Source organism: Triturus cristatus, chromosome 1_2 (assembly GCF_964204655.1).
Source record: "Triturus cristatus chromosome 1_2, aTriCri1.1, whole genome shotgun sequence".
Taxonomy (NCBI): Eukaryota; Metazoa; Chordata; class Amphibia; order Caudata; family Salamandridae; genus Triturus; species Triturus cristatus.
The window spans coordinates 986,643,851-986,670,489 of NC_140580.1; the positions used below are offsets into that span (position 1 = coordinate 986,643,851).

Sequence of the window (26,639 nt, forward strand, 5' to 3'; positions counted from 1 at the left end):
CGCTGTGTCTCCAACCACGTGCCGGGACCTAGTGGAGCCCTCAAGCTCCCACATCTGAAACATAGTACAGAATTAGTAATGGCAGAGTATATACGACTGCGCACGCCTAAATCGCTGTCCCGCCGCTGCGCCCCTAGGCTGCTGCACCCCATCCACTCCCGCCGCCCACAGGTGTCTGCCCACCCCTGCGCACCCGGTCTCACTGCTCACCTTTTCGCAGACAGGGCACCCTCCACATCATGCAGCCCCGCTACGCAGGCCAACATGTCTCACATTTGGTGCTACATCTTGATTTTGCCATGGCAGAGGACATACCAGTGCACCCATCATCATCGCAGGTTGCATACCCGCTCAGCACTTGCAGTGCCACTAACTCAGTGACCAGTGAGGCCACGCTGTTCGATGGCTCAGGCCTACACTGAAATGGAAATGGCGTCGAGCACGTGCCCCCGGTCTTTTTTTATTGGGAGGGACACATGTCCTGTGTCGCCTGTGCTGGATGGGTGTGGTGTGGGTGTATACTAGCCGTGAGGGAGTGACTGTGGCGTACTGACAACTAGGGTGTGAAAATCTGGGCCATGTAGCGTTGTTGTCCTTCCCTGTAAGCGTATGTAGAGTGGGCTAGCCTGGCGTATGCCAGTCCTGCGTGAGGCTGTGAAGAATGACTCCGGAGCTATGGGTGTGGCTCCATCATGAGCTGTATGAGGAATCAACTGATGCGGCACTGTTGCCATATTGGGCTAGATCACGCACAATTGGGCTATATTTTTCCCGGTTGTGCAGTAAAATTTTGGTTTGTGCTAGTTGCCACATTATAAATATATATACAGCACTCCAGCAAAGTAGTATGTTATAGCGCTGTATTAGACAAATATTTACTTGGCATCCTGCTGCAACATCAATTCTAATGCATTCACTGCCTGCTTGACGATGTCCCTGCCCCTCCTTCCTTAAAGTAGCAATATTGGGCTACTTTGGGCTGCTTTTTGGTTGGCTTTGGGCTAGAGAATGCTTAAAAAATCTTGCAACACTGCCATGCGGGTGTTCTTGTTGTAGTTCTGCCGTCACCCGGGTCGCAAGCCTCAATGTGTCACTCTGTGAGCCAAGTCCCACAACATGGCCAACATGGATGGTACGGGGAATCACTGACCCTACATTCATCCATAGTTCCACACAAGAAAGATGGTGGACATGACACATCTGTGTGGATGTGAATGTTTATTGCACATTCAGTGGAGTATTGCAGCTGTAGCAATACAGGGCCATGCAAAGCCCAAATTTCAGTTTTTGGGACGTGGATGGCAGCCAATTAGAGACAAGCTCATTGTCAGAGTTAGGCTGCGCCATCATATGTACTTATACAATCACTCCGCCAATCCCCACGCACTTATAGATTCACTATACACTCTCCTTGCAGTACTCTAATCATCCAGTCTCTATGTACGTACTGGTACAATGACCGAGACAAAGTTACATAACCAAAGTTTTCTCCCACTGTCAAAGATAAGTTGGTTGCATATGCTGTCCAGAGCACAATGTAATGTGGTAGGGCCCAGGGACAGCATGTTGGATACATTATGAACACATGGACACAGATAGATAGTGGAACTGGGTACAGGCACGTGCGCTTGACTCCTTTTTATTACCAGGGTCTCATGTCCAGTGACGTCTGTGCTGGATGCGTGTAGGGTGAGTGTAAGCCAGCCCTCCGGGAATGGTTGGTGCTGGCAACAAGTACAACAGTAATCATTGGAGATTCAATCATAAAGGGTCAATGATTTGTGCTGCACTAAGGTAGGGGCACCAGATGTGAAATAATACACAAAATATTCTATCGTGAAGGGTCCATGACTTGTGGTACACTGAGGTAGGGGCACCAGATGTGAAATTATACACAAAATATTGTATCATAAAGGGTCCATGAGTTGTGCTGCATTGAGATAGGGGCATTAGAAGCATTCAGCGTGTGCGCAGCCAACAATGATGCGTGGTCCGAGCAATGTCTCTTGCCTACTGGACTGCATCATCTGCAATTGCGACTCGATCTGAATTGTGAGCCCTGCTGTCCGCAGTGTAGATCGAAGGCAGTAGTCAGCACAGACATCGAGGAATGCTTTTTGTCACTTCCTCTTGACAAAATCCGAGTACAATTCTGTCTGCAATTAATAAATCATGTCTCAATGTAAATTGTGAGCTCTGCTGACCGCAGTGTAGGTAACACAAGATGAAATATGTGTGGAATACATTGTCGAAATGTGTAGGTTTCGGGGACGTTATAGGTAGTTGCCTACTGGACTCTGAAATTAATGAATCAAGACTGAATTCGAACTGTGAGCTCTGCTGGCCGCATTGTAGACTGACATTCAGTGCTCCTTTGGACTTGCAAGATGAATTTGGTGATTGTACTAAAGCTATAATTGATATCAAAAAAGTTCTTGAAGCAAGGATACGAAAAGGATATTGTGTAGGTTTCAGGGACGTTGTAGTTAGTTGCCTACTGGACTCTGTAATTAATGAATCAAGACTCAATTTTAATTGTGAGCCGTGCTGACCGCTGTGTAGGCCAGAGGCAGCGGTCAGCAAGGGCCCACAGCTACGTGGCGTTGAGTTGAGCTGCACAGTTAGTGGCATCAGAAGCATTCAGCGTGTGCGGAGCCTGCGATGATGCGTGGTCCGGGCGGGCTGCACTGGTAGCAATGTCTTTTGTCTAATGAATTCTGCCTCAGTAAGGCCATGTGGCAGTGACTTGTGGTGCACTGAGTTAGTGGCACCTGAAGCACTCAGTGTGTGCGCACCCTGCGATGATGCGTGGTCCGGGCAGGCCACACTGATACCAATGTCTTTTGTCTAATGAATTCTGCCTCAGTAAGGCCACGTGGCGGTAACTTGTGGTGCACTGAGTTAGTGGCACCTGAGGCACTCAGCGTGTGCACACCCTGCGATGATGCGTTGCCGGGCGGGCCGCACTGGCAGCGGTGTCTTGTGTCTAATGATTTCTGCCTTAATAAGGCCATGTGGCGTTGACTTGTGGTGCACTGAGTTAGTGGTACCTCTGGCGTTCAGCGTGTACGCAGCCTGCGATGATGCGTGATCCGATTACGATGATTATGAAAGACATATTTCCCATTTAACCATGAAATGTTTCTCTCATTACTGTTCTCTGTGAAATATGACATTTGAAATCACTGCATTTTGTGCAATTAACGCACCAAAATGTAATATATACATACATATATATTTGGTGGTGGCAGATCTCATGGAGAGCCCCGGTCCTGGGCAGGTAGCGGTGAGGCTTCTTGACTCAGCTGGTAGCAACAGTGCTCTAGTAGGCTGCCGGTGGACTTGGTGGCAGTCGGCTTGGTATGGGTCTTAGCTAGAGCATGAGCTGTCTCTTTACCATGTACGAGACAGATTATATACTAAATATCATATATACCATGTCTTGCTCTTTGTAGCTAGCCGTGTCTTTTTACGTGCTATTGGCTAGAGGGGGTACCGAGCACGGCAGGGTGTGTGTGTGTGCCTGTGTGCATGCGTGTGTGTGTGTGTGTGTATATATATATATATATATATTTAGTGAAAAAACCATAGGTTTCACACATGTTATAGTTAGCTGGACATTTTACTGATAAAAAAACATTGAAATTCCCCCGTTATAGTTAGTGCAGGCAACTATAACTCACGCGACCGCAATCCTCTGCTGATGCTAATACTGTATTTAGACACTTATTTGCCCATGTCTTCTTCCATTAAATTTTAGCTATACATATATTACAAATATTTTGTTTTCATAAAGACACATATGTCATCAGCAGAGGATTGCGGTCGCGTGAGTTATAGTTGCCTGCACTAACTATAACGGGGGAATTTCAATGGTTTTTTATCAGTAAAATGTCCAGCTAACTATAACATGTGTGAAACCTATGGTTTTTTCAGTGAATTTGCAAGGTTTTTTAAATGCTAATTCCTAACTATAACGTGTGTGAAACCTATGGTTTTTTCAGTGAATTTGTAAGTTTTTTTAAATGCTAAGTTACTTTACGCCATTCGTGGCGTGCGTGCCCACTTAACGCAGTTCGTTCCGTGCGCGCACGGTGCGCTTCGCGCACCGCGCGCCCACTTTACGCAGTTAGTGCCGTGCACGCACGCTAGATGGGCCATGTATGCACGATGCGCTTCACGCACCGTGCGCACTTGGAGGACATATGATGCGCTTCGTTGTGAAAGGTAAAATTTTATTTTTTAGGGATATAATTATGCCATGCACAAATGGGGCCCTTCGGGCACCCTTTGCACACGGGGTGGGGAGAGTATGGTTAATTTTTTTTTTTTTTAATAATTTTTACCGTACGCGTACGGTAAGAGTAATCGGCGAAATTTTCGAAAAAATTAAAATTCCCTTTTTGGCCTTGGGGGATCTTTGGGGACTCCCTCAACATGGCTAGGTGCTTAGGAGCTGTCTAAACAGCCCCTTTACATGTTTTTGGCCTTTGTTTTTCAACCCCCTCTCAGAGTGCGAGAGAGAAAATGGCGGCCGCAACTTCCTGGTTTCGACCGATTCGAATGTTTACTAAGATCTAACAGCCAATCAGATTCGCGCTCGCGCACGGCACCGTACGCGTACGGTAAGCTTACCGTAAGCGCACCGTAAGCGCACCGTAAGCTGCCACAGATATATATATTGATTTAAATGTTATTTTCTCAGGAACTACTGAACAGATTTACACCAGACCTACAAAAGGCACTTCCTTGACCTGAGGACTACCTCTCTGCCAAATTTCAAGTAACTCGGTTCAGCCGTTCGGGCTGTAGCTGTGTCTAAAGGTCCTATGGAAAAATGCATGGGAAAAACGCGTTTTGGGACCCCCCTTTTTTCTCAGCCCCCGCTTGACGAATCCCCCCGAGACTTTCAGGGTAGGAGCGGAGCGTAGCGCCCCACCTATTTTGAAAATTTCGCGAGGATTCGTCGACCTGCGCCAAAGTTATTCCAAATAGAATGTTGCGGTTTTCCTATGGAAACAGGGTCCTAACTATAACTACCTACTGGCGACCGCCAGTAGGTAATATATATATATATATATATATATATATGAACACCAACTCCAGTTTACCATCCAGTTCCTGGACACCAACACAGGGACTCCAATCGTATATAAAAGATTCTCTTTTTATTTTTGTTTTCAGGTAACGCGTTTTGCCTGTATCCACAGGCTTGCTCACGCCAAAGACGCTGTCGCCATTTGCATATTTTTAAAACAACAGACTCCCGATCACGTGGGTCGCTGTCTCCATAGACATGGAAGACAGACTGCAGTTTCTATCGATCTTAATACATATTTAAAAACTCATGTTAAAACTCATTTGCCGCTTGGAGTAACTTTAAATATAACAATTCATGCATTGTATATCTAACAAAACATTCCCGATGTTTACTGGAGTACTAAACATTTTCATGACATTCTCAAATGCAGAGAATTCTTTCTTTTTTCTCTTTCTTTTTCCATTAGTTTAATAGTCATTAGACAGACCAATTTTAGGCAAGTGCCTATATTATCTTAAGTCTTGCTAACAAACTCCATGATTTATAAAATTTGTGCAAGTCTCCACATAAAAAATTAATTCCTCACCTACATTTTTTTAAAACAACACCATAATAGAATTCATAGGTATTCATAAAAAAAAAATATTTACACCCCTAAAATTCCTCTAAAAATCGGTTCTTTCTAGAGAGATTCCATGTGAGTTTCAGCATTCTTTTCAATCTGGATCGAATCATAATATTCCATGCACTATGCCTTTTTGGCTTTCTTATGTCCCATTAATTATCTCCGAGCTATGCAAAACCATTAATTAATCACATTCGGTATCCGGCTTTAAGATCCTATAAAAGTGCCTGTGCATCGGGCAATATTTATAGTGCAAATATGCAATGTGCAAACCATACAGTACATCAAATAATTATGCAGTGTAGTTTTTTGATAAAGTGCAAGTGCTTTAGCCGTTGTTAGATTCAAGATATCTTGGTTTCTCATTGTTTTAAACTATAACTCTCTAGATAAAGTGCAAGTGCATGTCTAATATTAAAACCCTAGAATTCCATATGCTGAATTTTGTTATGCCCGTATTATTGTGTTCTGGACTTTAAACTTCAGGTAATGTATTTTTTATTTCTTCCTTTCTTATCTCTATACTACTAATTGCTACGGTGTACATGTAAATCCTCGTCTATATTCATACCAGACGGGATTCTAGTGTTGAAGAGCATTATATATTTTGACTCAAGTTGTCGCAGCTTTTTTTCTCTGCTTCCTCCCCTCCTCATGTTTGGTACCTGGTCTATTGCATAGTAAGTTAGTTCTTCCAATTTGCCATTATGAAAATCATTAATATGGCGTGCCACCGGATAAGTTCTGTCATTATTTTTTACTGCACGCGTATGTTGTAAAACACGAACATGGACCATGTGGATAGTGCTATCCACATATAGCTTGGGGCAGGAGTATTTTAAAACATAAGCCACATGGTCACTCGACAATTTAACAAAACATGTAATTTTCCAAGGGTTAACCATTAGTGGGGACAGTATCTGTTTCATATTCTGGGCTATTGTACAGGATTTACATTTTTGGCATTTATAAAAGCCCGGGTTTGCCTTTAGCCAATTTTCCGATTGGATTAATTCTGGGCTGCTGTCCACCAACTCCTGCCTCATGGACTTTCCTCTTTTAAAAGTGACCTGGGGCCTCCGTTTTGCTGTTGCACCCAAAATTGGATCACTCCTTATTAGATGCCAGTGTCTACTCACACAATCTCTTACTTTTGTGTGGTAGACACTGTATCTGGTGATAAGTCTAATTTCTTCTTTGTCCTGCTTTTTGTTGTCTTCCTTACCCTCTTTTGGTTCTAACAAGACCTCTCTTGTGATGCTACTGACTTTTTTAAGTGCTTGACTCAGGACATATTCTTTATATCCCCTTTCGTTAAATCTCTTAGTTAAGCTGTTTTGTGCATCCTCTAATGCCTGTCCTTCACTGCAGTTTCTCTTCATCCTAAGATGCTCGGCAGAGGGGATGTTCATTTTCAGCTTAGTGGGGTGGAAACTGTCTGTGTGCAGGATCGAATTTCCTGCTGTAGTTTTTCTAAATGTGCGTGTATGTAATAGATTTTCTTTCACATAGATCTCTAGGTCTAGAAATGTTCCTGACTCTCTACTTATTGTGTCTGTGAATCTTAAATTAAGTGTGTTATCATTCAATTGCCTTACAAAGTCCATTACAGATTTCATTGAGCCTTCCCAGACCACAAAGAGGTTGTCTATAAACCTTTTCCAGATCACCACATTCTCATTCCATTCTTTTGGATGCTTGACTTTGAGCACCTGCTCCTCCCACCTGCCCATATGCAGATTGGCAAAGCTGGGGGCGAAGCAGGTGCCCATTGCTGTACCGCGAACTTGTTTATAAGTGTCACTTCCAAATAGGAAACAATTGATCTCTAGGCACATTCTACCCATCTCTAAAAGCATTATCGAGTGTTGATAGGAGCTGTGCCGAGCTTTCTAAGAAGTAACGCATTGCATTCAGTCCCGCCTCATGTTCACTACTTGTATACAATGAGGTCACATCAAGCGTAATCAACAGATAGGTATCTTTCCATATCAAAGTCTCTATTTTATTTAAAAAGTCACGAGTGTCCTGTATGTACGCTGGGACTTTTGTAACAAATTTTTGCAGAAAATGATCTAAATATGCTCCCAAGCATGGAAATGATCGGTCTACATGGTGGCTATTCTCTTTATTTTTGTGAACTTTGGGGATCAGGTACAGGATCGGTGTCACCGGATTGTCTATCTTCAAATACAAATATTCGGCTTGTGACAATAGGCCTAATCCTCTCCAACGTGCCAACTCTTTGTGTAGTTTGTTCTTGATTTCCATCAGGTTGCTGTGTGGAACTTCATGTAACAGCTTCTGTCACTAAGCTGTGATTTTGCCTCCTGATTATACATTGATAGTGGCCAGAGGACCACATTGCCCCCTTTATATGATTCTCGTACCACTATTGATATGCCCTTTTTAATTTTATCAATAACTTTATTGTGTTTTCTGTCTTGAAAATTATTTTCTTTTTCAGAGTTTTTGTTTGACAATATCGCTAGGTCTTTCAGGTCTTTGACCACAGCTTCCGAAAAAGAATCTATTAGATCTCTTGGTATGATTGGAACAAATGTTGATGGAGATTTAAAACTTGTTTTTACTCCTCTGTAAGTGTCTATTCCCATAGTCCTGATTGTATTTCTTGGTGTTTCTTGTGGCTGTAAGCCTTCACATTTTATTTCCAATTCACGTATTTCTTGCAGTGTTTGTAAGTCCCCAACCTCTAAATTCAGATCATCCTCCACCAAGCCTTGTTGGGTTTCTGTTGAATATTTTTGGGAGAAGAATTTTCTCAACTTTAATTTTCTTCCAAATTTAAAAAAATCAATACGTGTTTGGCAATAGTCAAAAATGGTCTTCCTACAAAATGATAATCCAAGTGCTAATGTATTCGTTTCCTCCATAGAAAGTGCCAATTCACTCAGGTTAATGACTGTGGTTGAGTTGCCTTCTATTTGCGATTGTGGTACTCCTTGGTTTTGGTTCCCCACCTTAGCTCCATTCCCTCCTCTCCGCTTCTTGCGGTTTCTTGCTGATTTCTTCCTTTCTGTTGTTGTGGTCTTTTTCTTTTGTTCTGCGTTTAGTCTATACTTAAAAAAAGAAATTCATCAACTACAGATGGTATATTTTCGGTGTTGAAGGAGGCTCCTGCACTGTCATCTTCGGAGCCTGTCTCTACATCAGAACTTGCTATGGAACTTCTTTCAGAGGCACTGTCATTTCCTGGGATTCGTGGTCCTTGCTTTTTCCTACTGTCCGCTTTCCCGGACAGTCTCTGCCTTCTGATGTTGTTGAATCGGCTGGCGAAAGTATACATTTGTCCCCTCTGATAATCTAACTTGTCTCTCAGGAATTTTGTGGCCTTTCTCTCTCTTACGGTCTGCTCTTGTTTTTTCAATTTATTCAATAATTCAGTTTCAAATTTCACTAGAGCATACGCTTTCATCATTTGTGTCAAATCCTGCTCAACTTTCTTAATTTCTTCCAATAGTTTATTCCTATCCTTTTGTGCATATTTAATAAGAATTTTCATCATATTGCACGACGAGTCAGCATTATTTGCAGCCCATTCTCTTAGCATCTCCGGATCTGGGTCCTCGAATGTGGGTGCCACTAGAATCCTCAATCCTTGTGGGACACTCCCAACTTCCAAATATTTCTCTAAGGACTTAACTTCCCACCACTTGGCAACTTCTCCACGTTTTAATTTTTCAAGTTTTTGCATCAGTGCTTGCGCATTTCCCTCTTGAGTGGCAACTTATGTGTTCTCTGTATGAGTAGTATCAATTTCTCTACTGTCGTCAAACATTGTGTTTGCCGCCTCCTCTCGTTCCCTTAGCCATGTATCCATTATGGATTGTAAATTTTCGTGCATGTTTCTATCACGTTTCTTTCACGTCAAAATACCATTTGATAAGTCTTTGAGAATCTTTTATCACTTTTTTACAATGGTGTCCCGCCGGGTATTGTCTCTGGCTCTTCTCCCCTTTCTGCTGAAAATGAGGTAAATCCGCACTCCGAGGTACGGGACTCACCCGACTGCAGGCGTCCTCCAACTCACTGCTTCTGGCTCGTTCCTTCCTCCTTGTGCTACTTTCTCCCGGGATGTGCTCATCAGCTTTCGGGGGGGCTTCCAGTTATGCACCGCATTTATACCATCTTGCCAGAGTCCAGGAAGCTCCTGATCGAGGTCGCGTTGGTAACTGCCGCTCTCCGGTAACGCGGCTCAACACGAACACCAACTCCAGTTTACCATCCAGTTCCTGGACACCAACACAGGGACTCCAATCGTATATAAAAAAGAGATTCTCTTTTTATTTTTGTTTACAGGTAATGCGTTTTGCTTGTATCCACAGGCTTGCTCACACCAAAGACGCTGTCGCCATTTGCATATTTTTAAAACAACAGACTCCCTATCACGTGGGTCGCTGTCTCCATAGCCATGGATGACAGACTGTAGTTTCTATCGATCTTATTACATATTTAAAAACTGATATTAAAACTCATTTGCCGCTTGGTGTCACTTTAAATATAACAATTCATGCATTGTATATTTAACAAAACATTCCTATATATATATCAGAAAGTGCAGATAATTGTTTAATACCTAATACCAAGGGACCTGGCTGGGATTGTTACATAAGAGACTATATATATATATATATATATTTATATATATATATATATATATATATATATATATCTAGATATATATATCTATATATATCTATATATATATATATATATATCTATATCTATATATATATATATATATATATTACCTACTGGCGATAGCCAGTAGGTAGTTATAGTTAGGACCACGTTTCCATAGGAAAACCTCAACATTCTATTTTGAATAACTTTGGCGCCGGTCGACGAATCCTCGTGAATTTCTCAAAATAGGTGGGGCGCTACGCTCCGCTCCTACCCTGAAAGTCTCGGGGGGATTCGTCAAGCGGGGGCTGAGATAAAAGGGGGGTCCCAAAACGCGTTTTTCCCATGCATTTTTCCATAGGACCTTTAGAACGAGCTACAGCCCGAATGGCTGAACAGAATTACTCAAAATTTGGCAGAGAGGTAGTCCCTAGGTCAAGGAAGTGCCTTTTGTAGGTTTGGTGTAAATCTGTTCAGTAGATTCTGAGAAAATAGCCTTTAAATCAATATATATATCTGAGCCAGCTTACGGTACGCTTACCGTACGCTTACGGTAAGCGTACGGTGGCGTGCGCGAGCGCGATTCTGATTGGCTCTTAGATCTTAGTAAACATTCGAATCGGCCGAAACCAGGAAGCGGCGGCCGCCATTTTGTCTCTCGCACTGAGAGAGATTTTTAAAATCGGAAGCCCAAAAACATGTAAAGGGGCTGTTTTGACAACTCCCTCCCACATAGTCATGTGGAGGGAGTCCCCAAACATCCCCCAAGTGCAAAAACGGTTTTATTTTTTTTTCGGCAATTTCGCGGGGTACGCTTACCGTACGCTTACGGTAAGCGTACGGTAAAAAAATAAAAATAAAAAAAACACTATCCACACTTACCCCACCCCCTGTGCTTTTGGTGGCCGAAGGCCACCAAATGTGCTGGGCTTATTACAATGGAAAAAAACACTATCCACACTTACCCCACCCCCTGTGCTTTTGGTGGCCGTAGGCCACCAAATGTACAGGGCTTATTATAAGGGAAAAAAACTTAGCATTTAAAAAACCGTACTAATTCACTGAAAAAACCATAGGTTTCACACACGTTATAGTTAGGAATTAGCATTTAAAAAACCTTGCAAATTCACTGAAAAAACCATAGGTTTCACACATGTTATAGTTAGTGGAAATTTTACTGATAAAAAACCAATGAAATTGCCCCGTTATAGTTAGCGCAGGCAACTATAACTCACGCGACCGCAATCCTCTGCTGATGACATATGTGTCTTTATGAAAAAAAAATATTTGTAATATATGTATAGCTAAAAATGTATGGAAGAAGACATGGGCAAATAAGTGTCTAAATACAGTATTAGCATCAGCAGAGGATTGTGGTCGCGTGAGTTATAGTTGCCTGCGCTAACTATAACGGGGCAATTTCATTGGTTTTTTATCAGTAAAATTTCCACTAACTATAACATGTGTGAAACCTATGGTTTTTTCAGTGAATATATATATATATATATATATATATATATATATATATATATATTCACTGAAAAAACCATAGGTTTCACACACGTTATAGTTAGGAATTAGCATTTAAAAAACCTTGCAAATTCACTTAAAAAACCATAGGTTTCACACATGTTATAGTTAGGTGCATATTTCACTCGTAAAAAACCAATGAAATTCCCCCGTTATAGTTAGTTGAGATAACTATAACTCGCGCACCCGCAATCCTCTGCTCATGACGTCACATATTACATCACTCATGACATGGTCAGTGGCATCACTCATGGCATCACTGATGACATCATCCTTGTGATAGAGTGGCGGTCGCGCGAGTTATAGTTATCTCAACTAACTATAACGAGGGAATTTCATTGGTTTTTTACGAGTGAAATATCCACCTAACTATAACATGTGTGAAAACTATGGTTTTTTAAGTGAATTTGCAAGGTTTTTTAAATGCTAATTCCTAACTATAACGTGTGTGAAACCTATGGTTTTTTTCAGTGAATTTGTACGGTTTTTTAAATGCTAAGTTATGTATGTATTATTATTTTTTTTATATATTTATTTTACAATAAACTACGTATTATTATTTTTTTTTTTTTTTGGTTTTTCACCATGCGCGCACCTCCGTGATTTAAAAAAAAAAAAGAATTAATGTTTTTTTCTGCCTTCGGGGTCCTTCAGGGACCCCCTGACAAAGGCCAGGGGGTCAGGAACTCTCTACCCTGCCACTTTTTCACGTTCGCCACCTTCCTTTTTCACTCTCGCACTGAAAACAAACAAAATGGCGGCCAACACTTCCTGATTTCGACCGATTCGAACGTTGACTAACATGTAACCACCAATCAGAATTACGCTCGCGCACGTTAGGGTGCACGCACGGTGCGCGCTTCTAGATATGTATATGCTTTTAAATGCTATTTTCTCAGGAACTACTGAACAGATTGACTCCATATATGCAAAAGGCACTTCCCTGACCTGAGGACTACCTCTCTGCCAAATTTCAAGTAATTCTGTTCAGCCGTTCGGGCTGTACCTTCGACTAAAGGTCCTATGGAAAAATGCATGGGGAAAACGCGTTTTGGGACCCCCCTTTTTTCTCAGCCCCCGCTTGACGAATCCCCCCGAGACTTTCAGGGTAGGAGCTGAGCGGAGCGCCCCATTAGTTTTGAAAATTTCGCGAAGATTCGTCAACCGGTGCCAAAGTTATTCAAAATAGAATTTTCAGATTTCCTATGGAAACACGGTCCTAACTATAACTATCTACTGGCGACCGCCAGTAGATAATATATATATATATTATCTACTGGCGGTCGCCAGTAGATAGTTATAGTTAGGACCGTGTTTCCATAGGAAATCTCAAAATTCTATCACTCGTAAAAAAACAATGAAATTCCCCCGTTATAGTTAGTTGAGATAACTATAACTCGCGCGACCGCCACTCTATCACAAGTATGATGTCATCAGTGATGTCATGAGTGATGCCACTGACCATGTCATGAGTGTAATATGTGACGTCATGAGCAGAGGATTGCGGGTGCGCGAGTTATATTTATCTCAACTAACTATAACGGGGGAATTTCATTGGTTTTTTACGAGTGAAATATCCACCTAACTATAACACGTGTGAAACCTATGGTTTTTTAAGTGAATTTGCAAGGTTTTTTATATATATATATACCTTTTATTCCCACTGCCTTACCCAACTCACCATGGCATATAATCAATCAATCAAGTTGGATTTGTAAAGCACAGCTAATCACCCGCAAGGGTATTCTGACGCTATATTCTTACTGGGTTTAGTTTCGGGAGAGAGGATGATGTTCGGAGGTGAAGGGGGAGGTTATTCCAGTACCTGGCGTTGAGGTAGGAGAAGTATCTTCCTCCACTGTGGCTTCGGTGGATACATGGAGTATGTCCGAGGGAGGAGAATCACAGGTTTGTGGATGGTTCATGAAATTCATGCGGTGGGTGATGTATGCTGGTCATTGGTCGTTGAGGGCCTTGTGGTCATGCATCAGCATCTTGAATTGGCATCTTTCATGGATGGGGAGCCAGTGGAAGATCCTGAGGTGAGGGGTGATGTGGGTTCGATTGGGGAGGTCTAGGATGAGTATGGCAGCTGAGTTCTGTATCGTCTGGAGTCTCTTCAGGAGATTCCTGTGTAGAGTGCATTGCCGTAGTCCAGCTGGCTGGTGACGAGCAATTGAGTGAGTGTTTTGCTTGTGCTGACAGGGATTCATCTGAAGATATTTCGGAGCATGCGGAGGGTGTGGAAGCAGGGGGAGGAGACAGTGTTGATCTGGCATTTCATGGTGAGTTTACTGTCCAGGATGATGCCAAGGTTGCAGGCTTGGTCTGTCGGTGTGGGTGTGGGTCCGAGTTTGGAGAGTCACCAGGTATCGTTCCACAGGGAGAACACATTCCCAAAAATAAACACTTATGTCTTGCCCATGTTGTGCTTCAGGCAGTTGGTCTTCATCCAGTTGGCGACATTCATCATGCAGTCATGGAAGTTGTTCTTAGTGGTGGAGGCGTCCGCTGAGATTGAGAGAATAAGCTGGGTATCACCTGCGTAGAATATGATGTTGAGACCATGGGTTCTGACGATGTTCTCCAGGTGCGTCATGTAAGTGTTGAAAAGGGTGGGGCTGAGGGATGAACCTTGTGGTACACCACAGGTGGTGCTCTTAGGTTCGGAAATGAAGGGTGGTATGCATATACTCTGGGTTCATCCTGTGAGGAAGGATGCGATCCATTTGAGGATGTCTCCCTGGATTCCGATGTGGTAAATTCTCTCAGTGATTGTGGGTGGGATACAGTATTGAATGCTGCAGAGAGGTCGAGGAGGATCAGGGCCGCTATTTCCTGCCAGTCATGGAGAATTCTGATGTCATAAGTGGCCGCAATTAGTGCGGTGTCACTCCTGTGGTTGGCACAGAGCCCGGATTGGGAGTGGCCAGCAGGTAGTTTCTCTCCAGGTGTTCTGTGAGTTGGCCATTGATGCCATTCTCAAGGACTTTGGCGGGGAATGGGAGCAGAGAGATGGGATGGTAGTTCTTGAGTTCGCTGGGGTAGGCGCACGGTTTCCTGAGGAGGTGTCTGGCCTCTGCATGCTTCCATTCATCGGGGAAGTTGGCCGTGGTAATGGATGCCTTGAGAATGGAGGTGAATTCATAGCTGATTCCATTGCTCCCGAGGTTGAAGAAGTGGGGGGAAGGTCAGTGGTCCATGGGTGCGCCAGGTGGATAGAATTCATGATGGCTGTGTGCTCTGTGTGGTGAGCTGTTCCCATGCGGTGAGCTGGTGGTTAAGGGTGGCGTCAGTTGGTTTGATGAGGTTGTGGAGGTCGGTGGGTTGGGGTTTGATGTTATTGTAGATAGTGGATATCTTGTTGTGGAAATAGTCCACCAGGGTGTCGCAGAGTTCCTGGGAGTAAGTAATCATGTTCTCGGTGGCTGCCAGGCAGGCGAACTATCTGACGATGCTGAAGAGTTCCTTGCTGTGGTTTGAGCTTGCTTCAATGCAGTCTGCCAAGCCGCCTATTTTAATGTCTTTCATGCATCAGTGGTAATTATTGAGGACTGACTTGATGGTGACTAGGTCTATGGAATCTCTGTTGGTGCACCATCTTCTTTCTAGCTGTTTGCAGTTGTGTTTCATTGTCCTGAGTTCTGGTGTATACCAGCTGATACTTCATAGATGTGTTGTTCTCTTATTCTGTAGGCTCTCACACAAGATTTGGTTAAAGGAACATTTCGATTGTGCCACTATTTATTGTATACCATTAACTGATGAAGATGGTAAACATTCTACATGTAAATGTCCCATAAATGGGAATGATCTCCTTGTAATGTATGTGGTTATATGTTACAATCAAATAAAGAAATATACAATACAAATCTGCACCAAAGAGCCTTTTTTGGGGATGGCACACTGATGGACCATGATTCCTTCTTGCAGGCCACTGGGGTGCCGCCACGCCTCTATCTACTACATGCCACTATCACGCACTACATTAGAGCCACTTGGGCCCCACAGAGGACTGAACCCCCACAGCACACCCTAGTACACCTCCTATACTACATGGGACCTGGGGGACATCTAGTGCGTTGGTTATACACTGGAGTACGGGCACATGCAGCAATCACTCTTACCTCCCTTAGGGAGCAATGGGCGACGGACTCCGGCGTGGAGATTACAGACCACGCATGGCAATGTATTCTGGAGCATCCCAAAAAAGTGTTGCGTAATGCACGGCTTAAATTCATACAGGCGATGGTGTTCCATAGATCGTACCTTACGCGGAAGCGAATACACCGTATGTTCCCGGACTCCCCCCATAGCTGCCCCAGATGTAGAGTAGATGAGGCGGGCTTCATCCACATGCTATGGTCCTGTCCTCGACTGCAGGTCTACTGGGAGGGGGTGCGACACTCCCTAGCTACAGTGGCACAACTACCAGTCCCAGACGACACCCTGACTTGCCTGGTGGGCCTTCGCAGGTGCTCCAAAGTGCAGAAGGTGCGGCTAAGGTTTGTGGATCTTGCCCTCATCTTAGCAATTAGGGTGATTACTATGAGGTGGAAGTCCCCTAGATGCCCGGCAGTCACGGTGTGGCAGGCTGACGTGCTCCAATGGGAAAGGGCAGAGGGTGCTGCTCTCCGGAGGGAAGAGGAGAGAGGGCTGAGGAAGCAACGCATCTCCCTAGACTGGGAGGCCACGCTGATTGCGCTGGAAACACTGGACCCGGCCCCCACACAAGATACCACATCACTGTAAAGCGAAGAGTGTGAGTCCATCCGTGCCTGTACGTCCCGAGGAACAGAGATGCTGTGATTCTGCCCTGTACACGGTACCCTTGAGAAGACGCTCATATATTGACTCCCTGCTATCATTGTCAAAGTGGCAGTTCGACTGACCAGGAGAGGGTTAGGGTGGGATAGGAGAGCGGGAGGGGGAATAGTTTTTTTTTTTCTATTTTCATTAGTTGAACTTAAAAAATGCACTATTTTGAATTATGGATGTGACACTGCCTGTACATTAGTGGTTAGGAAAAGGGAACAGACTATAAATGCCCTTTGTAAGACTCCCCTCTAACGCAAGATGTGAGAAACCAGATTTCTATGTACAAATGCATGTGAATGTATATGGTGGGAGAAAAACAAAAGACTGTATTTGAATGCTTATATTTTGGAAGTACATGGAATACAGCGGTCACCAATAAAGTGTGTTAAAAAAAAATACAAATCTGCACCAAACTTTACAAAAAAGTACACCCAATTTAGTTTGACATGGCATGTTATGTGGAGACCTTTCAAGCTCATCTTTCAAGCAGGGGTTGAAATAAAAGGCAAGGGCTCAAAATAGGAACATTTCCCATTTTAATGCCAATACGATTGTTTGCTCTCCAGTACAGAAAAAATGACTGAACGGAATTACACCAAACTTGACCTGGAAGTAGAAATTTACTCATGGAAGCCTTTGCTTAGTTTGGTGTAATGCCATTCAATGGTGTTTGAGAAATTAGCATTAACAAAGTGTCTTCGTAAGGCCTGAAATTCATATGACCTGTCAATCAAGTTACGGAGATATATGGACCATTAGTCTATTGGTGGAACATGAACCTAGCTTCCTGGTCCTTTCGTAGTCCCAAATGTAAAAAAATTGCACAGTCTCTGTGTCCTGAAATATAAAAATAAAGAAGCCATAGGGAGAATGGGCCACATCCCTTCAACCCCTTGCTTACGTGTGACCCCAAAGAGACACCCCCATGTTCTAAAATTTAAAGAAATTGCTGATTTTGCTGTGGGATTTGTGGACCCTGAGGCTGGGTTTGTGGCTCCCAGCATGGCCCCGAGGACTGTGAACTCAGGCCAAGGGTCTGAGAGCATATGGCAAGGGTACCGAAATTTGGTGGTACTGCCGAAGGATTCGCTGACCAAGTGCTTGTTTTATAAACCCTGTGGGAGGCCCTACAAGGGTTCAAGAGTCTGTCAGGGTCAGTAAACTGCACAACCAGGCCTGCAAACCTTGTAGTAAATGTTTAAAAAAATGCCTAAGGCCATATATAACAGGGGTTAGCTGCACATAGTGAGTTTGGTTCAGGACCTGGACAAAGGTCATGCCTTGCAACCAACCCTGCTGTCACTGCCAGGGGTTGACCGCCTGTGACAGCGGTAGGGCCCCGCATCCCACCTCCACCACACATGGCCTTTGGCCTCCACGTAAAAACTATGGTTAAAGTGCAATTGTGGTTACAACAGAAAACCTAAAAAACACTGAAATTCACCAGTCATGGTTACTTATGGTTAGTTCCACAATCCATAACTTGCAGGAAAAACGGTACAAACCATAGCGTGCATACTAATTGCAAGAATGAGCAGTAATGTGTACTCCTTACCAATGTCCCCTCTCCCCTATCAGGGGGAGTGTTTAAAAATGGCCTTGTATGGACAACAGTAGCCTTTGCATGATAGTCACACCAACCTTTTTCCTTCTTACTGGCTTTCCTTAAACAGGATATAGCTGGAAGATTAGCCGATTTAGAGGAAACCACAGAACGCCTGCAAACGCATGTGGAAGACACCAACCAAAAGCAGGAGCAGCTGCTAGCTCAGCTACATGGCCTAGAGCTTGAGCAGGTGGAGAGGAAGTTCCACCATGGCCGGGGCATTGAAAGGTAGGTGGCAGTATAGAACAGCTGGCGATAATAGAGGCAACAAAAGTGAAGCATCCTAGTCTTTTATTTGAACGTTTAATGTTTATGTTTATTTTGTTTGTATAGCACACTTTTGAGAAAGGCAACAAAACATTTGCAAGAAGTCAGAAAAGTTATCCTGGTACCACACCCTCTAGGCATGTACTTTGGTCTTTATTAATACAACAAAGGGCTTGAAGTCACCAATACAGCCAGGACCCTTAACCCCTTGAGTGCCCCGCCCTTTCCCCGCCCTGTGCCGGCCCTTTCATTAGCGGGCGGGGTTCATGACGAGATAGTCTCGTCATGGGCACAGCGCAACCGCGGCCCATGACGAGACCATCTCGTCATGGGCACTCAAGAGGTTAAGCCAGTTCTCTGACTCCATGGTAAGACTGAGCCAGTCTATGTACAATACACTCCATGGTCAATGCTGGGTAACAAATAAGCAAAACACACAAGATGATGGACGGAATGTTGCACATTGGCAAAACATTCACCCCCAGTCACAGATCTGGGTTTAATCCATCGTTATTTTGCTCACCACGCCACCCCAGTTCAGACATGGCCATATGCAAATCAGTCTTGACCCTGTGCCTCATGGGAACAGTCCAGCCAGAACTGCCAAACCATGTCTTCCCTGGACCGGAATCAAGCATCCTTGGACCGGTTTCGGGGTTTCACCCCTCTTCAGCCAGTATAGCTTGACTCCAGTGGCGTAGTGAGCACGGGACCCACATCTGGGCATACCCTTCCCACATAGGGCGAACAGCAAAACACACAAGATGATGGACGGAATGTTGCACATTGGCAAAACATTCACTCCCAGTCACAGATCTGGGTTTAATCCATTGTTATTTTGCTCACCACGCCACCCCAGTTCAGACATGGCCATATGCAAATCAGTCTTGACCCTGTGCCTCACGGGAACAGTCCAGCCCGAACTGCCAAGCCATGTCTTCCCTGGACCGGAATCAAGCATCCTAGGACCGGTTTCGGGGTTTCACCCCTCTTCAGCCAGGATAGCTTGACTCCAGTGGTGTAGTGCGAAGGGTATGCCCAGACATGGGTCCCGTGCTAGCCACTGGAGTCAAGCTATCCTGACTGAAGAGGGGTGAAACTCCGAAACCGGTCCTAGGATGCTTGATTCCGGTCCAGGGAAGACATGGCTTGGCAGTTCGGGCTGGACTGTTCCCGTGAGGCACAGGGTCAAGACTGATTTGCATATGGCCATGTCTGAACTGGGGTGGCGTGGTGAGCAAAATAACGATGGATTAAACCCTGATCTGTGACTGGGGGTGAATGTTTTGCCAATGTGCAACATTCCGTCCATCATCTTGTGTGTTTTGCTGTTCGCCCTATGTGGGAAGGGTATGCCCAGACGTGGGTCCCGTGCTCACTACACCACTGGAGTCAAGCTATCCTGGCTGAAGAGGGGTGAAACCCCGAAACCGGTCCTAGGGTGCTTGGTTCCAGTCCAGGGAGGACCTGGCTTGGCAGTTCGGGCTGCACTGTTCCCATGAGGCACAGGGTCAAGACTGATTTGCATATGGCTGGGTTCAAACTGGAATGGCATGGTGAGCAAAAAAACGATGGATTTAGGCCCAGATTTCTGTACTGGGGTGAATGTATGACATTGTTCTGCATTCTGTCCATCAACTGTTGTTTTTGCATTTGTCACCCGGAGCGGGACGGGTATGCTCAGACGTGAGTCCCGTGCTCTCCATGCCACTGGAATCAAGCTATCCTGGCTGAAGAGAGGTGAAACCCCGAAACCGGTCCTAGGATGCTTGGTTCCAGTCCAGGGAGGATCTGGCTTGGCAGTTCGGGTTGGACTGTTCCAGTGAGGCACAGGGTCAAGACTGATTTGCATATGGCTGGGTTCAAACAGGAATGGCATGGTGAGCAAAAAAACGATGGATTTAGGCCCAGATCTCTGTACATGGGTGAATGTATGACATTGTTCTGCATTCTGTCCATCAACTGTTGTTTTTGCATGGGTAACAAATAAGGCACATTTTACAGATGTAGGGATTAAATATGTATTGTCATTCTGGAACTTGTTGCTCTTCAGCCCACCAATGTATATTACTCTACATCTTTTCTGCACTGGGGCAACCTCTTCCCTGCCTTGCAGAAACAGGTGAGTGTCTTCGCCTTTCCTGGGGTTTGTGAAAAAGTAGTGAGGCTAAATTGGGACATGTTAGCTGGTGTGAGGCTTCCATGCCTACCAAGGGATCAGCAAAAGGCAGTAGGCCTCAATGATAAGAAACATAAGGCCTGGTACCTGGCACTCCCCAGAATAGTGGTGCTTGGTCAGACCTCGTGCTCCTACTTACCCAACATCATTGGTAGCCCTATCACATGTACAAACACTGTTGGTTAGAGCTATAGGGTTTCCGTGCCTTCTTCAACTCCTCCTCATTTTCCACACCTCAGTGCTTGTTGGAGAGGGCAGAGGCATCAGGACGGTTCAGTGTAACCTGCCTACTCGTTGTTTGACACTAGCTTTGTACTAGGCCACTCATGCCTTGGATTCCCAAGTCATTTTTAAGAGGCTTCCACCCTTAAGCTCAGGTGCCTCCAAGAGAGAGATCTTTAATCCACCTGCCCTCTCTCCCATGCAGTGTTAGCTGGTGCCCCAGAGGGCTTCCCTACTGGAGCTCACCTGAAGACTCTCCTTCTCAGGAATATACTGCATGAAAATGTCCAGCAAATTCTAACTTCAGACTGTTTTGCATGTGGACATCCAGTCACACCTCTTCCAGCTGTGTCACTCATTCATACCTGTCAATTCATGACTTGTGACCTCGTCTTTCCATCACTACAAGCAAGGTACAATAAACTTCCTTCCATCCAGAACTCAATAGAGTCGGTGCAACCCCTTTGCTTCTTGTGGCAGAGCTTCAGCTGACTCTGCCATTGGAAATACACTGCTATTGACAACCTGCCAAAGGGCCTGCCCACACCAGGCGTGGTCTCCCACATTGATTTTTCTGTACCTGGATCGGCCATGCATACAGTGGTTCTAGGCAGACAAAAAAGCAAAATGCTCACAAAGTAAAGGAAGAAAGAAAACTTCCTGTTTTAGGAAAACAAAAACAAAAATGCTGATTAGGCATTCTTGTTATGGTGTTAAAGAGCAAACATTGTCTTCCATTGAGTGAGTCACAGTTAAAATGACGGAGACTGGGCCTCCTGTGATGTAGTTTGATGTCACTCTTAGAAAAACAATACACTGATGGGAGGAAACCCTGAATTAATGTGCCACTGGTAATTATTTGGAGCACCACAGTAGTCCATCATTTATGTTGTCTTCTAAGCCACAATTTGTACTTATTCCTGTTCCAATAGGAACAGTCCAGCCTGATCCCCATACTTGCTGACCCTATATTTTAGGCAATAAGCTATCAATTTCAAGACAGGCTTACCAGCTAAAGATTTCAGTTTAAATTACTATGACTTTTTACAAGTCCTGCCACTCAGCTCCAGATGCGTAATTGGGTTCCAGTTTAGCATACACGTGTGCAGATCTTAAAAACACAGGCTGCGCCACCCTGAGGCTCTGTTGATTTGAAAGTGACAGACTCTGACTTTCTCCATTTGGGACAATCTGAGTAAGTTTCCAGCCTGCCTTTGGGGCCTATGGCCTTGTAAGTGGTTAGGGGGCTACTGGGAACCCTTACATTTTAGTTTGATCGAGCTTGCTTTAGTCCAAATACTTTTGGAGACTACTGTTAGTCAAACCACACTCTTAACATGTCCATTATTGAAAGGTTATCTACTTGAGACATCCATTGTTTACAAACTCTTAGAAATTACAGCTTTTTGCATCAGCAAATCCCTCTCTTCTCAGCTTGATGGAATTCTGTATCTACATTGTGCAGAATGCAAGGCCACATATGAGACCCCTGCAGCAATGCCTAGCAGACCAATGGTTACCAACACAGAACCACTGGGAATATGAGCTGTAAATGATCCTCCCACCGAATCATTCCCCTGCATGGTGCAGACGATGGACTCCTCCGAGGAGTTCCCTTCCAGCAAGAAACACCATCCCAGGCGATTGTCACAGATGCATCTCCTATGGGCTGAGGTGAGGATCTGGGACAACTTGCAGTGCGAGGGTGTTGGACAGTCAAGGAAAGCTCTTGTCACATGGCTGTAATGGAGCTTAGAGTGGTCCACTTTGCTCTCAAGGCTTTTCTTCCTTCTCTGATGATGAAGTTCATTTTAATTCAGACGGAAAACACCATGACCAGACGATACACTGTAATCAGATGGTGCAATGAAGCCTTGAAAAATAGTATCTTCTGGAATTCCAACATGCTACAGTTCAGAAAAGTCTTGTCTTTGATAGGTTTCTGAATGATGCTGTTCGTCATATGGACACATGAACAATAGCACCCCATATCCATAATTCTATGGACAAATATTTAAGATCAAGTGTTCCTGGGTCCGCACATCCAGTGGGGACTTATTCTAACATTTATGACTTCCATGAGCCTTTCTATGATGCAGGACCAGGCCTACATGTAATTAATCATTTCTGGTTACAGTCTTCACTTTCCATCTAGAGTTTCAAGTTGAATGGATTTATTCAATGCAGGCAAATATTGCTCTGAACTCTGGTGCGCTGCTAATTCCCCTGCGATCATGCCACAGTTAATAACGTTTTTTGATTGCTCATACCTCTATTGAGATGCACTGAATGCATTAGAAGTCATAGTTGTACACCAACACCAGTCCAGGTGGAAAATATTTGGGTTTCACACTGTGCAGAGGTGCACCGTGATGTGCAGACAGCTGTACCAACAGGGCATCTGCCTGGCGTGAGTTCATGTAGATAGCTTCCAGTACACAAGCAGGTTTAACATAAAGGAAGCCTGGGTCTTCTGCTCGAGGCAGGCAGCGAACAGGACAAAAACGTCGACATGGAAAAGGTGGAAGACTTCCTGTACAGTAAGCAGCCAGTCATGAGATAAGACTTGGCCAAAGTACACCAAGAACACAATACACATTTGCGTCATGACGCACTGTCATGATGCCACATGGTTTTGAAGGGCATGGTCATTTTCTCTGATATTGACCACATACAATACAATGTGATTTCCTATATTGTCTTAATTTGACCGAATGTTATGTAATGTCATTTGAAGTGAGGCAATTATTATGCTAATTAGTGGTTTTGAAACTTTAAAAAAATCGACCTCTTTCTAATCAAACTATTGGTAAGTAACTGCCAGGTTGGGTCGCACCTGGATGGGGCACAAATAACCCTAGAGTGTTTTGATCTGCTTAGTACTCACCAGTGAGGTACAGTTGGATTCCTACTGCGCTGAGCTTAGCTAAGACGAGGGCACCTTTGGGATAGTAAATACACGCTGAGATTTTGCAAACTGTTAGTATATCTGGGCCTTAGTTTGTGACTGTTCAGTGATGACGTGGCGTTTGATGCATTACATTGAAGTGTGTATCTTTTCGTTTTTTGGTTGATGGAATATGTTTGCACACGTGCACAAATGTACAGTTAAAAATGCAAAGTGAGATTTCACTGATTTACTATTAAAAAACGCTTTTCACGTATTTGAGTGTACAAAGAGTAACTATACAGGAAGGCACTTCAACTTGATGATGTGAAAAGTATATGAAACAATGAGTATGTTTGTAGAGCTGGGGAAGGCTGGGGCCGGCACTCGCAGTATAATACATTCTTGGCCCCAGTTTGCACTGACAGATGTTGGGTTTCGAATCCGTTCCACTGCCGGCGCCAGATGAGGGGTTGATTCGAGCACAGCCCGAATACCAACAGGTGGGCAGGGCAGAGACCCCCATAGTTCTCTGTCTGGGGGGTACGTAGGCGGCTCCTCCAATGAGATCTTGAAAACGTGAAAGAGGGCGACAATGTCACCGTGCCTTCTGTGCAAGTACCAAGCATGGTTGATCACGAGGGAAAGCTTGGCGGCAACTTTCCAAAAGCACATGGCGACAACCAGAAGAAAAGAAAGGGGTGCCAGGTGCCCCAACACAATTTCCACACCATCATTTAGAGTCACTCCGGGAGTTTCTTCCAATAGCCTGATTGCTGCTGAAGGGGAGGAACTAACTGAATGCACACAGTGAAGGAGCTTGGACACTCTAGGCGCTGCACAGGTGAGCTGCTGAGTCACAGGAACCGTCACGTGTGAGGTCGAATTCTGCTGACTCAGTGCACTCGTACACCACGGTAAACTGGCATCTTCCCAGCCTGGCTTTGTGAAAGGCAGAGCTGGTCCATGTGCACCGCGCTGCACAGCAGACTGTGCTGTGTGCAGGGGCAGTGGAAGCAATTACTGTAAACAGGGCCATACATGTGCTTTCCGGTGCCCCTGGAGTTTGTGCGGCCACTTAAAGCCTCCCTAGGAGAGGAAGATGGGGGGGGTGTTACTTTCCGTGGCTATATAGGTGAAAGTGCGTGGGTGTAACCACTGTGACCTTCAGAAATCAATGTATCAACTTTCTTAAACGTAATTCCCTGGTCTTTTTGGGGTTGTTTCCATACTGAGTAGCCAGCATATCCCTGATAAGTTCTTATTGGTTGACTTTCCCAATTTTAATGTGATCTTGAGATCCTCCAGTCAATGCAGGTGCCAGTAGGGTACAGTGTTTCTGCTGCTAGCAGAGCTCATGTTATGAGACTATTTAAGTGCGCTCTTTTCTTGTTTATGCCGGTTATGAAAACTGCTATTGTGTTTAGCTAAGTTCTTTGAAGATTAATTTTTTGGGACTGGTAGTTAAGGGCTTTGATGGAAGATTGGAATGTTCTTAGTAGAGAGGACAAATTATCAATCGTCTTGTTTGCTTTCCTGTAGCCTGAAAAAAACGTTCCAGCTTTTTCCCCCCAAACGGCATTTCCGAAAAGCATCTTTTTGTCCAGCGGTGCACAGGAGTCTCGGGTGGCATGGGTCTCCTTATAGAGTTAGCTCTGCTCTGGAGAGATTTTTGCCCTGATGACATTGAATAATTCTTTAAAAAACTGTTTTCAATATGATTTTCCTTTAATTTATTTTGAGTGTAGGTGGTGTGAGAGGCTATTATAGACATTTTTCAGAGAAATGCGGTTTGTTTCATGCAACATCCATATAAAAAGTTTATTTTACATCAAAACAGAAACTCACATGTGAGAAATGTGAGGTCATCACAGAGATTATTTGCAGTACTATTAGTGAGCATTATTGATGTTAAAACTAGAATTTAATAACTGCTTAATTAACCTTCCTGCTTTCTCAAATATGCTTGAAAAGGCCCCATTTGCCCGCACTTTTTTTTCAAACTTTTCTTGGGGGGAAACCCCCCCAACTGCCCTTGTGGCTGTCGGGCTCGTTCGCTCGCAAGCCACTCATCACAAACTTTTACGCTCACCACTTTCAACACTCACCAGTCGCCACTGAAAGCAGATAACGAGCAGACGCTGCTGAATTTATCCCAGTGTCTCAAAATTACACCTGGACGTGTTCAGCATATTTTAGAGAGGGCCTCAACTTCTTGGCAGGGCGGACGGCGTCCACCCTGAAAAAAGAGTGGGTGGACGCCATCCACCCGCGTGTAACCCCGACTCGAGCCCTGATTATAAGGACTTGTTTGGGCTCTGAGTTGTGCTGAATTTTATAACAGAGCACTTAGTGATTCTCCTTGTAAATGATTGAGGTCTGTGCGGATCTGTGCATTAGCAAGAACACCACGAGCAGCACACCTTGAAGAACAAGCATTTGCAATGCAATAGGTCTCGCATTTACGGGAGACCTATTGCATTGCAAATGGTTGGCATCGCGGACAACGGGAAGGAGTGCAGGGGGGAGAAGGCACAGACAACGGGTGGGTGGGTGGGGTGGTTCGGAGCAGGCAAGGACAACGGGAGGGAGGTCGGGTGGGGGAAGGAGGCACAGAAAACAGGAGGGAAGGCGTGGGGGCTAAAGAAGGCACCAAAGCATGTTGTGCCTGCAGTAGGAGAACCAAATTAAAAAAAATAATGCTCAAAGTCTAAATAACATGTGCAGTCTAACAACTGAAGTAAAGGGGCCAGCTGCCATGGGAGGTGACAAATGAAGAGTCGGCGGTACTAAGGAAGGACTAACAAGCCTATTTACGAA

The 26,639-nt window shown here is 44.4% G+C and overlaps 1 protein-coding gene across 1 annotated transcript in view; it reads left to right on the forward strand.

The window, feature by feature from the left end:
- CCDC183 (coiled-coil domain containing 183) overlaps window positions 1-26,639 on the forward strand; it is a 357,131-nt gene that overhangs the window by 234,803 nt on the left and 95,689 nt on the right. Inside the window, exon 10 of the mRNA XM_085615709.1 lies at window positions 18,332-18,492. Coding sequence (XP_085471835.1) covers window positions 18,332-18,492 — 161 coding nt within the window. The remainder of the gene's footprint in view (window positions 1-18,331; window positions 18,493-26,639) is intronic.